Here is a 16066-nt window from a genome sequence, read left to right on the forward strand (position 1 = left end):
TATGGAATTTTTGCCCAATGATGCCAAAAATATTCTGCCTACTGCAGGTTTAACCTTCGGGCAGTATGTTAAAGAAAAACATGTTCAAGTTTGTGTAATGAATAAAAGCTTTATTCAAACATGAAATAAAAAAATAGTGACGAAGAAAAAATTATCAGAACTCACAAGAATTTGCATAAATATATACCATCAGAGCAGTTCAGAGACAACATATTCGAAAAAGGAAACATATCGCGCGACATCTATAAACAAGCAGCAAAATAAAAAACAAATCAAGGACGACGCAGAGTGAATTAATAGAATACAATAACCGTCTTTTTTTCTTTTTTTTTTTAAAGTGATCTCATGTTCAAATGCATTCATGATTGTTGCTACCTCGAGGTTGCTCATACAGTTAAATCATTGCAGTCTTTTTTTTTTTTTTAGTTTTCAACAATTACAAAATGCACACAAATCGAGCAACTCTTAATTTGTAATTAATTGAGAATCGATGCAGAAACAGCCCCATGTGAGCAGTGTTGTGGTGCTCTGACATAATGCATATTATGCAAAATAAAAGCGCATTCCTGTGGGATTATACAGGCTATTGTGTCTCAAAGCGAGGGGGGCCGTGAACTGCAGAGTGGCTCGTGTTTCAGAGCCTAAAACATCTGCCGATTGTTGTACAGTGTAACTTCTGATGAGCACGAAAAGCTTACAGACGGTTTCACGCTGCAAAATGTTCGCTCTACATCCGGGCCCGTGATCACAAAAAACACCTGCAGGACTGGAACAAAGAAAACACTATACTGACCATTCGCTCCTCTGATTATATATTCAAACTGATGTGTGGGTGACTAGTGTCAGTGTGACGGTGTACTTCACTATCATAAAACATGTGAAAGCTGCACCTGCAGCATAGTGTTAACTGTTATACAACTGAGTTCACTTTGCTCTAATAAGGCCATGAAGTTAAATTAGGCTCAATAAATGTTTACACTCATACCACAATGTATATCCACGCTTAACAGTTCGGCAAGCTTCATTCTTATATAAAAAAACAATTCATATCAATATGGATGCAAAACAAATATTCATACATGTACTGAACAACAGTGAATTCCCCCTCTATAAAAATAGCTTAAAAATCTGACACATATTTTAGTACAGTGTAGGGTTAAATCAGTTTTTTTTTCTCTTTTACATCTGAGACAGTTTAATAACAGGCTGGTACATAAGTCCTCTGCTCCTCCTTCCCTCCTATGACACTGCCATACTTTAAAGACCACCAAAGTCCCAATAAGGAGCGCTATAAAGGGAGCAAAAATGAATGGCAACTTCATCTCATCCCTGCCCTGGACTTAAAGACTCCAAACTCCAACTGTCTGCAGACAGGTACTGTCTTTTCTGCACAGAGCTTCAACATGTACAGTGGGTTTAGAGCAGGTCCAGGAAAGGAAAGAGCGTGGCCAACAGTACAATACGTGTGCTCCATCCATAGCAATGTCAGGATCATTGAAAAGGTGAAGCAGGGAGGACAGAACACGCCACATTTGGCAAACAGAAATCACAGAATCTCTCTCACACGGGAAAAAGGGCATCTGAGACATTGAACACAGAAGCATTTAGTAACCGATAACCTGTAGAACACACATCAATCCACGACTCAGTGTTTCGCACACACACAAGCGACCAAAGTGAACTAAAGGATGCGATCGTGAAATACAACAAACAGGGGCAGGAGTCAATGAACAGATTGTAACACTTCATGCTCTGCACACAGGCAATAATTATTTTACGAGACAAGCAATAAACATCGTTGTCATCACCGTCATCATCACCATCATTCACGCACAGTTAATTCACATACACACACGCACGAGTAAGTGCACAGGCATACAAACGCACCCCCCTTACAAACACACCTCCTCCCATTGCACCATGGGATGTAACTTAGTAGTGTAAGTGGTGGATAGCTTGTCCCCTGATACCCGAGAATAAAAGAGTGAACAGAGAAGGCGAACCGAACGCAACACAAGCAGAACGAGTGATACAAACCACCGACATTATAAGGACACTTGAAGAAAGATTGTATTGTTTGGATTAACTAAACGCAGTTGCTATGTACCGCTGTGTTTGCTGGTTATAGCTCGTCAAAGAATATATAAAATAATATCTGTAGTATATGGCAAAAATAAATAACTCAACCCTCTTGCAGCAGTTGTAAAAAAAGGCCACTGAATGCTTGTGTGTGTTTGTGTGTGAGAGAGATGCAAACTCAACAGCACAGGTAGGAACTAGCCGTAAAGTCTTTAGCCTTTAAACCATCATGCATTGACATATCCCCATAGAAAAGACTGGATCGCAGCCTCAAACACAGTTTCTTGCTCACGTTTCCGATCATGCCGTTATAAAGAGTTAACTGTATGCATACAGTACAGCATCACAGGTTACAGTGCAGCTTCCTCTTGGTGAGTCACCGAGCCTGGACGGGCCCTCTGTAACAGGGTACCGGGCTCGGGATAAAAGAAAAAGAAAAAATACAAAAGTGCCTCAATCCTGTAACGTGTTGGATTTCAAAGGCAGAGGCTGTCAAATAATGGCAGTAAATCATCAAGGAGTTAAAGTACAAGCTTCAGTTGTCAGGCTGCGGCTTCGCTAAATACCTAAATAGCACAAATATTCCTCTGGAGCAATTCGTTTAGGATCTTTTCCCCTAAAAAAAGCAGAAGATCCAAGTGCTGTGTTGCAGAGCAAAAAAGGCTTTATTTTGGGACTTGAGCCTCGGGATGCACCCATACCGATATCAGGCCGATACAGACTCAAATAGCTGGATTGGGTATCGGTGACAACACGCCGATATCTTCAATTCTATGTTTATATACTACATACATTATATACTGGAATTTGTATTCCTGTTTAAGTTTTGACCTATTTGTTGCTGCATTAAAAAGGTTTACACTTGAATTGTAATTCCTGTTAATTTTGAATATTTTTACAAAATTGCTGTCGTACGATTTATTATTTTAAAGGTTATATTGATAACATGTTTATGGAGACAAATACTTATTTTAAAATAATACATCCATAGAGCTTTTAGAAATGAGCCGAATAAAAGTATGGCTTTTCCTCAAAACAAAATTATTAACACTGTGAATTAATCAGTTTAAAAATTTTGATGAGCCCAAAATGAATGTTTTGTTTATCTTTTTCGAAGAAATCTGACGTTTAGTTCCCACTTCTAACAATGTTGGTATCACGTGATATCTCTGTGTCGTCAGTGATCGAGTTGCCAGTTAGTGTGGAAAAACAGATAAATGGATGAGTTTGACTCTGGTGTCTTCATCAGACTGTCCAAAGTTATCAATTGTACCTTTAATAATAAATAACAATTCAGTAAATGTATGTATTTATTTGTAATTTAGTTTTACAAAGTTAGGATAGTTTGTTTAAGCCAAGCCTGATGTTTCCGTACACATAAAAGAATGATCCAAGTCACTCCCAAACTCCCAGCTTATTAATTAAACACTGGTATCGGATCGCTACTCATTATTGGCTAATACCCAAGCTCAAATATCGGTATCGGGACTGAAAAAGTCGGATCGGTGCATCCCTACTTGAGCCCGTGGCCTATTTTGTGAGTTTTACTGAATAAGGCCCAAACTTAAAATGACACCCTGTACAGTTAAACTGTACATTAACACTTTATATTAAATTGCCCTGAAGTCAAAATCTCCTTTTAAGCTACTGTGACGTTAACTGATTCAATGTCAGATTTAGTGAGGAGCGACTCAGTTTAAAAGTACCCGGCGAGTGATCGTAGTTTTACACAAAAGGACACTTTGAAATCGATCCTGTTAAAGCATCAAACCCAGCGCCGCCCTGCCAACGTCCCATCTGCAGAGAACCCAAATCAATAATAAACAGTTCTAGCAGACAGTAACACTGAACTCTTTCAAAAAGGGAGTCTCAACCCCAAAGGGACATCTGTAAGGTAAGGTTTCTTAGTGCGCTTAAACATTTGTTTTGGAGAGCAGTAGACACAATTTGAAGCTGTGTAAAGACATTATGTCACATTGTCAGAACTCCCTCACTCAGTTTTTTTTCTCCCCCAGTTCTTCCGTCTCTACGAAGCTTTGGCTTTTCTCGCCCGCGGTGATGTTTTATCGTCGGACTTCACAACCCCGTTGGCAGCACCTCCTGACAAGAGAAGCGGTTAGAAACATTCCTGATGAAAGCGACTTCAGATATATATATATATATGTTCAACAATGAGAAATATTACAAAAACATACATTATGTCTATTTGGTTGACTAAGGTTCTTGAACACTCACCCCTTGTAGGCTCCCTTTTGTGAGGCTTGCTCTTTGGGCTGACCGCCTTCTTCTTTGAGGCCTGGTTCTGGCTGTGCTCCCTCCACTTTTTCAACTGGAAGTTAATGAATTTCCACATCATCCAGGCCTGTGTCAGGCAGATAGCTGCCAGGCAAGTCATCCTGAGGGACGGGGGAGACACAGTTTAAGAACTACAAAAGTTCAGGTGATTTAACTTTACAAAACTTTGGCCATTTAGTCGTTTTTTAAGTAGTAAATTAGCTAGGTAAGAGACATTAAGGGCTCTTGCTGTCAGCTGCCATCTGGACTTGCCTTACGGTGAGAACATTGAAGTTGCCTTCTGCGAGGGAAAAGCCCTGGTTTTCTGTACGGGGCAGCCCGAAGCCAAACGTCAGGACTGACAGCGTGAGGGTGAGGAGGCGGGCGATGACAAAAAGTAGCGCCCACAGAGTAAAGCTGTAAAAGACAAAAAATAGACATAGTTGTTCAAATCAGGGGGGCAAAAAATGCTAACTGGAAAGAAATGACAAGTTGTTTGTTAGATGAATGAAAGCAATACCCCTTCTGCTTGTTCTCATCACTGAAGTAGAAGAGGCGTGAAGCGTGGAACAGGAGCTCCACCAGGTAGTGAGGGACCAGCAGCACCAGGCCCAGTCGGTGGAGGCTAAACAGACGGAGACGCAGAGAGACGAATGGCAACACATAATTAACTCAGCACATAGAGAAAGAGAGGAGGCAACACCGAGCACTATCTGCTACACATACCCTCCTTCAGAACAAGCTGTGAATTAGGAGATAAAACACTTTCATATCAGTTCCCCACATTACATTTGTTTATATCAATAGTCTTAGAGGAAAGGAGATGGGAGGAAGAGTCTATTTAAGATAACATGAGATAAATCATATCTTAAAATAAATAAACAGGTCCGACTCACAGGTCAAAATACAGTACGACACCTCATGAATTCAATTTCCCAAATAGAGGGAAAGTCAGCTGACCTGGCTTTGAGTTCAAAGATGATCTTTACGGGTTGTGGCAATAAGGACAATAAAGCGAGGTCAAATACTTAGCAACTACTCTTTCCATCGCTCAAAGAAAAAAACTAAAACAATCGCTCCATAAACGTATAGATACTGTGTAGTATCTTAGGGTCATGTACGATGTCCTAGTTGTTAATTGCATAATGATGTACTATTATTCAGTTTCCTGCAATAGTAAAAAGTAACACTGTTTTACCCAGTAAAACGTTAAAACTGTTTTATTAGGCACTGGTTTGAAACATTCATTGTTAGGATAAATTAAAAATGTATAAATAGAGATATACCTAGAATATGCTTCTTTATTTCACCCTCAGAAGATACTAGGGCTGTCCTTGACCAAAGAAATTATTAGTAGACTAACACTCATACGATTTATCGATTAATCAATTAGTTGATTTAAACCTGCAGTAGGCAGTATATTTTTGGCATCATTGGGCAAAAAATACATAATACAATACAGTACAATACAAAATACTTTCAGCATATTATAATTCAAGTGTTCTGAGAGAAACTAGACTTCTGCACCTCCGCATGGCTCTGTTTTCAGGTTTTAAAAAATATAGCCGCGACGGGAGACTTTGGCCAATCACAGGTCATTTCAAACTCCGATCAAACAGTCAAACTAGGCAGCGCTGATCAAATATGAACCAATATTCTAGTAGTAGTATTCATAGTGACCGTTTTAAAAAAAAAATTTCAACAGATTTGGGAAACAGATTTTTTTTCTCCACAAAGAATCACACAAAAGCACCACCTTGTGTTTACCAGAGACGGGCTCATAAGTTTCTTAGAAATAAGTTATTCAGCATGAAAAAATGCATAAAAAACGATTAATGAAATCTAAGTGGACTAAAACCAAAACGACCGATTAGTCAACTAATCGACTAACAGTGGACAGCCCTAGATGATACACTCAGAAAAATACATTATTTCACTCACTTTAAGACATAGGCACCGGTGATATGGACAACATAAAGGCAGATGTAATAAAGCTGGCGGGGGATGTCCTCCTGTGGGAATATAACAGAGGAGGAGAGTTTGAGTTAGCAACAGCAGCAGCATCGATTTCCACAAACTGGAGGAAAAAACATGTCTTCACGAAGGCTCTTGGCATTTTTAAGTTTGGACATGAAGTATCTAAGCACTTGTAGATTTTAGTCATTTTATTTACTGTACAGTCAAACATTCTTGAGGAGAAATGATTATATTCTTTTAAGTCTGCAACCCTTAAAACACAAACAGGACTCATAACCACCTTTGAGCTTTGACACTATGATACATTTTCTATGCAAAACTCCATATCTGCTTGGCTCTAAAATAATGTACATACCCAAAACATATCAACAAAACAGCTACAACACACATGCATTACCCAACAAATATGGTTGATGTGGCTGGAAAACCCATATTAAAGTTCACGCCTTATATTTCACTTGGGCCAATGTGCCATCTCACATCTGCAATACAAGACCACTGATCTAAATGACGAAGATGCTTAGACATTTTTTTTTTTTACATGACCCTTACCTTCCGTACTTTTTGAAAGTACAGCTCAGGAAGTGCATGGAGCCAATAGGCAATTTGGCAAATGTAGAAGAACTTGACCTGAAAACTAGACAGAGGACAGGTTGTGCAGAGGTGAGAGCCAGACAGGGTGTGATTTCGACTCAGACAGAAGTTATATCATATTAATATACAATAGATCATGTTGTGCATGGTGCACTCTTCTGTAACTTCTATTTAAAATACCGTGACATGCACAACAAGTCAAACCAGTAAGAAAATGGGAACGAAACAGCTTGAATAAAAAAAACACGATCTCTCGCTAATCTATATTAAGCTTTGACTGTGATATTAAACTTTGATAGAAGATAATAAGATGAACCTCAACAACTCCAAAACAAGTGAAAAAATAGAAGTGCATCTTGCATGCATATTTTAAAAGAAGTTAAAGCTCAACATACTGAGGGGTAGGAGTCTTTACTTACACCATGTGAGTGTGTGGGTAACCCTCCCATAAGAAAGTAGGATTTGTTGCAAAGTCCTCCTGTGGGAGAGAAAGAGACACGCCATCAGATGAAGCCTAATGCATGCTGGGACAGTGTGTCTCTGTGACTCCTGACCCTCGTACCGCCGTCAGGATGCTGCAGCCCCAGATGAAAGAGAACAGGTAGAACGCCGCGAGCTGTCCAGACTCATTGAACTTGCTGTGTTTGGTTTTCGACAGGTGCAACCTCCTGTTCATTTTCTGAAATCAAACAAAATATTATACATTAATTTATCACGTTGATTAAAAAAAAAAAGTATGCGATTAAAGTATGCGTCATTTTTTCTTAGTTATTAATTTCTCATTCTCTCATTTCAAAACAAAGATATTAGTACATGAATTTTCTCTACTTATAACACTTCCTGTTACTGAGTTATAACTGTCACAGCTCTAAAATTAATTGTGATCAGCAGCATAAATAGAGCAGCTGTGCAAGTTTTCCACATTTTCCTTCTTACACAAATGTTGTAATTGCAGCCCTTTGACGTTAAAGGAGAGGTTCACATTAATTCAAGTCTGTCTTCAGTCTGGGCGGCTCGGGAAGTAGAGAGAGTGAGTCATCTGTTGATCGCTGGGTTGGTTTGACATTCCAAGTGTCCCTGAGAAAGACACTGAACCTCAAATTGAATGTATTTTTTAACACATTTTGTCCCCCGTCTCTTAAACTGTAAATGCATTTAGGAAGGGATCTCTTAAAAGAGCAGTGTGTATGATTTAGTGCCATCTAGTGGTGAGGTTGCAGATTGCAACCAACTGAATTCCCCTCCGCTCACCCCTGCCTTTCCAAGTGTGCCAGAAAACTACGGTGGCCTTCAGGTTATGTGTAAAAACCATGGATGTATTAAGAGAACTGGATACAGCGTTGGAGGCGGGGCCCTGTTCATTCCGATGAAAGTTGCTCAGTGGCGCATGAAAACAAAATGGCTCGACTTCCGCATGGAAACGTACCCGGATCTTAGGCACATGGAACATGCGCAGTAGCGTCCGCTCAGTCACATGACTCGGTCACGGGATCCCAACGTCACGCCGTCATCACGGCTTGCGCTCCAGCCTCGGTCTGGGTCTCATTCACATGAACGGAGGAAGGGAAATAACTCTGGATTTGGCTATTAGTGCGTTTTACAACTTTAAAACCTAATGATTTAAATAAGGGTTAAGCCTTTTTGGGCCCAATGGCATCACGTGACAGACACAGAAGTTGCAGTACTGCCGTTTGGCCACTACGAAAGTTGGGATCAACGACCGGCGCTCTTCCTGGGGGCTTGGTAAAAACGTGAAATGTTCTCTCTAGAGCCAGTGTTTGGTTTGTCCGTTCTGGGCTACTGTAGAAACATGGTGGAGCAACTTGGCTGACTCCGTGAAGAGGACCCGCTCCCTATGTTGATATGAAGGGCTCATTCTAAGCTAATGAAAACACACAACAAAGTGATTATGCACTAATGAAAACATAGTTATGAATATTATATTCAATTTCTGCCAATAAATGCCCCTAAATCCTACACACTGGTCCTTTAATGGCCAATGTGAACAAGACAAATTTTACAGCAAGCAAAACCTGTTTCAATGGTTACACTATTATTTTAAGACAGACATGAAAATGTGGGATCCTGTCCTTTAAGAGAGACAGATATCTTTAAAAAAAAAAAAAATCCTAGTTGAATGTTGTCCACAAAAGGTTTTTATTTTTGGAATAAAAATATATAAAAATATGTTTTTCTATTAATGATATCCCGCTGGGAGCCGACATCAAAGACAAGAGATGTCAGGAGAACCATGAACATCTTTTCTGTTATTATGCAGCTGGAAGGATTGGACGTGATTACCCACAAACAGCTCTCCAAACCTTAGATATGCACCAGAAAAGAGCAAACACACGAGGCGTCATTTGATGCTTTTGATATGAAAAACTAAACAGTGAGCAAGCTGACTAAATAGAGGCAGAGAAATTCTTAATCACAGTTTCAGTTTCCCTCATGTAGTGTTTATACACACACAAGTAAAAAGACCAAAATAATATGCCGCTGTGTGCAAACAACAACAAACAACATCAGCCAATACGACGGCTGCTGAGTCTGGATACTGATGTACTCACGTCGAGAATATACTCCTGTATCAGAGCATGAAGGATGACCGCGATGAGCAAGTAGAAAAACACGGTGGCCACATCTTTAGGGCCGTACTGATAAAGGTTCACTGGATCACTTTTCTCATCTGCAAATAAAGAGAAACAAAACCATAACTCCTAAATAAAGAGGCAGAATAAGCAACCAATGAAGTGCTGAGCGTTTATTTAGAAATCAAATGCAGGGAAATGCAGTTACTAAACCCATAAACTTCAGCTCACCAAGAACTTGTGTTACGTTGTACTGGACTGTGATGAACATGATGGCAAACTTGGCTGTGACCTGGAACACAAAGAAAGAAACAGTGAATCAATGGAGTGATTCTGAGTCAAGACTGAACACGGTGTGTATTTCATTCAAAAGAAGCAAAGCCTGCAATAAATGTGTGTATAATCCTCTTGGATTGTCCCATGTTAGTGAACTTTACTCTCGGGCGTGATTCCTTTTTTTTTTTTACACAGGTGCACATAATCATCATTTCATGCACATACTGTATGTAATGAGTGAGGACTGCTGTGTCACTGCCAGATCCTGGATTCGCTGAGTCCCATAACTGGGGTCTGGGGACCTCCAGGAGGCTGCCTGCAGGGGCTCCCAGGGGTCTCTAGCCAAAATGAGGTACACTCTAAGTTCATTGCTACAATCACTCACACTGTGTCGCAGTGAGTGTGTATCATGGGCTTCACTTTCTCCTCGTGTATATGCATTGATAACTCTGTACCAACCCAAGTGCTCCACAGACAGACTCAGGAAATCCTTTGTCCCGCGAGCAATCAAACTGTACAACACCTCTCTAGGGTTTTCTTCATGTCCTTGTATTTTTATAATTGGTATATTTTTTGGTACTTTGTACTACTAACTTTTTTACTGCCTTTTTACTAACATGTTTTTGCACTATGGACCTGTGATGCTGGAAACTTGAATTTCCCTCGGGATCAATAAAGTTACTATCTATCTATCTATCCATCTATCCATCCATCCATCCATCCATCCATATCTTCACAGGTAAGGGTTGATTGAGATAAATCTAAATTGTCACAATATTTGCAGTCTGGTGGCTGGGTTTTGGTGGTTCAGCTTTAGATGATGTGTCCAAACCAAAGAGCTGGTAATCAAAAAGTGCAGCATGCAGGTAGACATTTAGCCTGACTAATCTTCTATATACCAAAAGGCCAGATACATGTACTGATTTCCTAGGCAATGGATTAGCCGACTGGTAAAATGACCTGTTATTAGCTGTGCCAGTGCATTGGCCTCCTCGCCATCTTCTTTGGCACTCAGTGAGACACATGAGAAGGGTTAGGAGAGAGAGACTAGCTGCTCCTGGAGCTGCTGCTGTCATGTCAGCTAGTTAGCAGCTAACATCACTCAGCTAACCACCACAACAGCTCCTCCTGTTCCAATCACACAAGTACCTCGAACATCAGGCCGAGGAGGATAATCATGGCCAAACACGACACCATGTCGGCGTGATTCTGGATCACAAACTCGTGGCTCAGCACCGGAGGGCTCTTGTTCTTCTTGCGGAACCCCATGGCTCACCGACCGACACGGCTCTAGCCTCCTCTGGCTCCTCTGGCTGCGCTGCTGCCGTCACTGTGTCCTGGTTGCTGGGGTGTCGGTTGCTAAGCTGCACGGCTGCTTGTTGGCCCTGAACGTCTCAATGGATGGATGCTTGCAGCTGGAGTCTGCACGCACAGTGAACCGCTTTAAAAGCAGTCATGAAGATGCATCGCAACCAAACCAAACACTACACAGCACAACACCCACTTTTCCTCCCTGCCTGCCTGCCTGGTAAAGTCAGATGACGGTCCCTCCCACTTCAACAACCCCATTCATGAACCGCCCAGTGGCATTGACGTAGGAGGAGAACCCAGCACTGTGCTGCGTTCAGTGACTCCACGTAAATCAGAAACACAATCACAATCACCTTTATTGGCCTAGTATGGTTACACCTACACATACAAGGAATTTTTGCATTACTCTGTAATTAATAATAGAAATAGACATAACAGCTGAGAACAAGCACAATAGACAGGACTATTATGTACACAAGTATGTGAAAAAATAGGTGTACTATATAAATATTATATAGCCTATATTTAAAGTTGCAGTGGGTAGAAAGGAGCAAATATGATTTAAAGGGACTGTTTGTAAGTCGCTATATCCTGACAGTAGTGCATAAGACAAGTAATATGAACAAAATCATGTGGCTCTGTGTCCTCCGGTGCTCCTAATGGCTTCTGCAAGATTTCACAGACCGGAGGAAAACAACCAATCAGAGCCAAGCTGGAGCCTGCTGTCTCTGAGCAGCTGTCAATCACTCGCAAACTCTGATCAAACGGTCAAACTAAAATAGTGTTTCATAAAATGACCACAAATTATTTGACACAATCAAAACCTGTTAGTAGATTCCAGCATAGGAATAATAGGGTTTGACAAACAGGTTTCCGGCCATGCAACAGGAATTAAATAGTGTTTCTAATGTTATCTCTTTTGCTTTAAGGTATGATCACTTAAGATTATTAACTACTTTTGTTCAACACACATCTCTTCTGTATTGAAAGAAAATATTGGATATAAGGATTTTTGTTCATCACTCACAAACTTTCACTGTATAGGCTACATCACGCAAAGCTCCCAAAATCAGTGATAAAAAGACAAATTGATCTTGAAAGTCTGTTAGGATATTTAAAAAAAAAACAAATTGTAAAGTGTTGTATGTGGAATTTTAGATGGTATTGTATACAATATGTTGGATGGAAGTAACTAATTATATTTACTTTATTCTACTGTAATTAGAATTTGAAGTTGTTTACTTGAGTATTACCATTTTCTGCTACTTTACCCTCCTTTTTACTCCACTACATTTATTTGATGTATAGTTACAAGTCACTTTTTAAATTAAAGACATAAAATCAACTATGATGATTGGTTTAAACTTCATAAAAGTATACAAAATAGTTTCAATAAGCTCCACCTCGAGCTGCCGCACCATTGTATTGGCCAACACATTAATGCATCAATGCATCAATAGTAATAATCCAATAATCAAACTTTAAGTTTTACTGCAAACTCAGAGAGCATTTTTAAGAGAGCCTACCAGTACCTGTTTTTAATCAGGAAGTTGAGGAGCTTTGGTGTAAGTCAGCACATACTTGAGATGGCATACAGGGGCCTGGTTGAAAGCATCTTACAGTTTAATATGACTGCTTGGTATGGCAATTTGAGTGGGAAGAACAAAAGCAAGCTTTCCAAAATTGTTAACATTGCAGGGAAGGTGGTTGGCAAGCCACAAAGACAGCTCTGTGACATATTTGATAGAGCGGTACTCAAGGAAGGCCAGACAGATATCTGTAGACGCTTCACACCCACTAAACTCTGAGTTTGAGCTGCTCCCGTCTGGCCGTCGATTTAGGGTCCCAAGGGCGAGCCGGAACATATATCAGAGGTCTTTTATTCCCCATGCCACACAGGTACCGAATGCAAAATGACTGCACTAGGGAAGACCTTAAGTATTTTGAAAGGTGTAACTTATCCCCATCTGTTACTGCTGTTTCCTGCCCATTCGCACAATTGTTAAAAGTTAAATAATTTGTACAATTACACTCCAACATTTGCCTTCAAGACGCACACATTTGCATGGGATGATAGTGTTGTTTTCTCTCTCAAGGTAACATAAAATGGTCCAAGAAGAAATGCACAAGTTTCTGATTTGATACCACAGGAGATCCTTTCTTAACTAGGTGATAAACAAGTGTGCTCTTCTTTGTGTAGGAAGGGCATTGGTTTCCCTTCGTGTTTGTGGTGCCCAAGTCAGTTTAAACAGTGTTGAAGAAGAGGCTGTGGACATGCTGAAGTTGTAAGGGTCTTCCAGTCAACTTTGGAGTTAAAAGAACATCTCCAGGCTTCAATTCCAGATGTTTTGTAACAGTGCAGTGTTTTGCCGACTGTATGTTTTTAATGTTTGAATTTATCTTTTATGTACTAGAGAAACCAAAGACAAATTTCCACTAAGGTGGACAATAGATGAGATTGTTTAAGTGAAGGTGAGGGAGATGGCATCTTGTGTTGTACTGGAGAGACTTACATACATAACCAGAGGAAAAGCAGCCAAATTTGAAAATGTTTGGAAACCTTTGATGGAGTTTCTTGGACGTCAAGGGGCACAGTCAAATTGAAGCTGCTGTGTGTTGCTGAGTGCTGTTGTTGAAATTGTTGTGTGTTGTTGTGTTTTTTTTTTGTTTGTTTTTTTGTTCTTCTTCTTTGAGGTATTTATTTATTTTGTCTTATCTTTTATTTTCTTTGTTTTCTTTGTTAGATAAGTGAAATACATGAAATGTCATGTCTCTCTTTGAAATTCTGACTAAATTATTAATATTGTTAGTCTGTCTGTACGTGTATATATGTATATATGTCTATATGTAAAATTCAATAAAAATATTGTTTAAAAAATAAAAAATAAAAGGTGGACAATAAAGTCAAAGTAAAGTAAAGTAAAGTATAATCTGCGGATAATACTTTTGCACTTTTATACTCAAGTAAGATCGTACACAGGACAGGAAGGAGGAGCCGGGGATCGAACCGCCAACCCTGCCACAGCCTGTCTCTTAACATTTTATTTTGAAAAAAGAAAAAAAAGAAAAAAGAATACCGGAAGTGGCGATTTTGATAATTTGATGGTGCTCTCCCGTTTAAAAGGTAAAACAAGACAACATTACCAGGTAATAAGTTAAAATGTAGGTGTCTTTAGTGTGTCTCCTCTAACTTAAAACGGGTATTTGCGGACAATTTGCGGAGAACCAACGGTCAGGTAACTAACGTTTACGTGACGTATATAAGACACGTCGGTTCCATTATTACTGTTCGCGACCGTTAGTTACCGTTTAACAATTTCTGACCGTTAATTAGCCGTTAATTAGCCGTTTAACATGACAGTTTGACCAACGGCTGTATAGCTACAGTAGTTAACTTCACTCCTCATCCGGCTGACTCCAGTTAAATAAAACACCTCCTGTTCTCTGCCACTAGAGGTCAGTATGAGACAGAACCGGGATAAGCAGGACCTAACTAACCCTCCCTTTCTCTTAGACCAGTACGTTACGTAACTTCACATAATATATATAACAATAATGTGAATAAGAAGTGCGCTACAGATAATGCAGAGATAAAATTGATTAGCATGGTGGAGTGCTAATATCGCCCGGCTAGCTCAGTCGGTAGAGCATGAGACTCTTAATCTCAGGGTCGTGGGTTCGAGCCCCACGTTGGGCGGCTAGTCTTTTCCCCCCCTGTGTCACAAACACATACACAAAGTACTGTAGTGTACAGAGCAATGGTGACATGTAAACACTCTGCCTGGGTATAACATTCAAGAAAATATCAAAAATCTATTTAAACTATTATTGAAAAAACATCTCCTAGCTGAACAGCTCTCCGTGTCTGCTGATATTTAGCTTTAACATCAAATCATAAAAGGTTTAATGTTGGATAAATACAAAGTCCCGTTAATACTTATGGTTAAAGAAGTTGTTGCTTGTTCTGTTTTTGTATGTTTTTGTATTTTGACATAATATGCTATATGGTCCAACCACTAATGAATCATATATGATTCATTAGTGGTTGGCCTCTATTGACCTCTATACTCTGTGAATAGTATTAACTTGAACCTATAGGTCCTGTGTTGTGTATTGGGTTGTGTCTTGAATATTGTTGTGTTTTTGTTGCTGTCGCTTTTGATGTTGTGGTCATTGTTGGTAAAGATTGTAATGTGATTGTGTACTGAAATGTAGCCTAACAGTTCAAAGTGATTTAAGTGGACTCCAGGAAGAATAGCTGGGCTTCAGCTATGGAGATCCGAATAAAAGATAAAGATAAAGATAAAGATAAAGATAAAGATGTGCACACTTTACAGTGGTATCCACCGAGAGACGAGGCAGGCCTGCTCAACAATTGTGACCATAGTTAGTGGTGGTGATTTATCTGTTTGCATTATATTGAAGGGGTTTTCCAATTTGACTTTAAGAACTTTAAACATGCACTATCTGCAACCATCTTGGACTCTAACCACTGGCGCACTTTACACTTACTTTACACCATACATCCTATATACCACTTGATAGACTGCACATATGTACATATTACATTTATTTATTGCACATACTACATTTATTTATTGACGGACTGCACACACTATGTTCACCCATTCACTCTGTATCTTTTATATCTCTATTATTGTTTTTATAATTTTTGTATACCTTTACTTCTCCTGTGTTTCACTCTGTTTGCTGATGTTGCTGCTTTGACACATGAATTTCCCTCCGGGGATTAATAAAGGTTCATCTTATCTTATCTTATCTTAATATTTTGAAACCCCCTTTTATATCTGTAGAGGTGAAAAACAGTGGACACACCTGTCAGTGTAATGCTGTCTCATCTAGTGAGTACAGAAACTGCAAACCATGTGTAGTGGAAGATGATCCAACACTGAATGGCAACTCTATAATTTAAGAGGTAATAGTTTGTTTTGGTGTTGTAATGG

General features: G+C 39.6%; 1 protein-coding gene and 1 non-coding gene across 2 annotated transcripts; one reads left to right on the top strand and one right to left on the bottom strand.

Moving 5' to 3' along the window:
* Window positions 1-1167: 1167 nt before the first annotated feature.
* On the bottom strand, window positions 1168-11280 carry LOC141772612 (translocating chain-associated membrane protein 1-like 1). Its single transcript, XM_074643777.1, has 11 exons — window positions 10941-11280; window positions 9747-9807; window positions 9495-9613; window positions 7487-7603; window positions 7344-7402; window positions 6883-6967; window positions 6295-6365; window positions 4874-4978; window positions 4627-4770; window positions 4315-4475; window positions 1168-4179 (listed from the first exon to the last, which is right to left on the bottom strand). Exons 1-11 carry the CDS (start codon window positions 11058-11060, stop codon window positions 4106-4108), a joined length of 1116 nt encoding a protein of 371 aa, XP_074499878.1. The 5' UTR covers window positions 11061-11280; the 3' UTR covers window positions 1168-4105.
* A 3446-nt stretch (window positions 11281-14726) lies between these two features.
* Window positions 14727-14799, top strand: trnak-cuu (transfer RNA lysine (anticodon CUU)). The gene has a single exon. It is a non-coding gene; the product is annotated as a tRNA-Lys (tRNA).
* Window positions 14800-16066: the final 1267 nt, after the last annotated feature.

Source organism: Sebastes fasciatus, chromosome 8, assembly GCF_043250625.1.
Source record: "Sebastes fasciatus isolate fSebFas1 chromosome 8, fSebFas1.pri, whole genome shotgun sequence".
NCBI classification, from domain to species: domain Eukaryota; kingdom Metazoa; phylum Chordata; class Actinopteri; order Perciformes; family Sebastidae; genus Sebastes; species Sebastes fasciatus.

Bases quoted from the DNA above. Each gene is read 5' to 3' on its own strand.
- LOC141772612 (XM_074643777.1), bottom strand. From the start codon at position 11,060: ATGGGGTTCCGCAAGAAGAACAAGAGCCCTCCGGTGCTGAGCCACGAG. The intron at 9,614-9,746 runs GTGAGCTGAAGT...CTTTATTTGCAG, and splicing joins CAACGTAACACAAGTTCTTG to ATGAGAAAAGTGATCCAGTG. The intron at 4,476-4,626 runs GCAAGTCCAGAT...CCCGTCCCTCAG, and splicing joins TTCAATGTTCTCACCGTAAG to GATGACTTGCCTGGCAGCTA.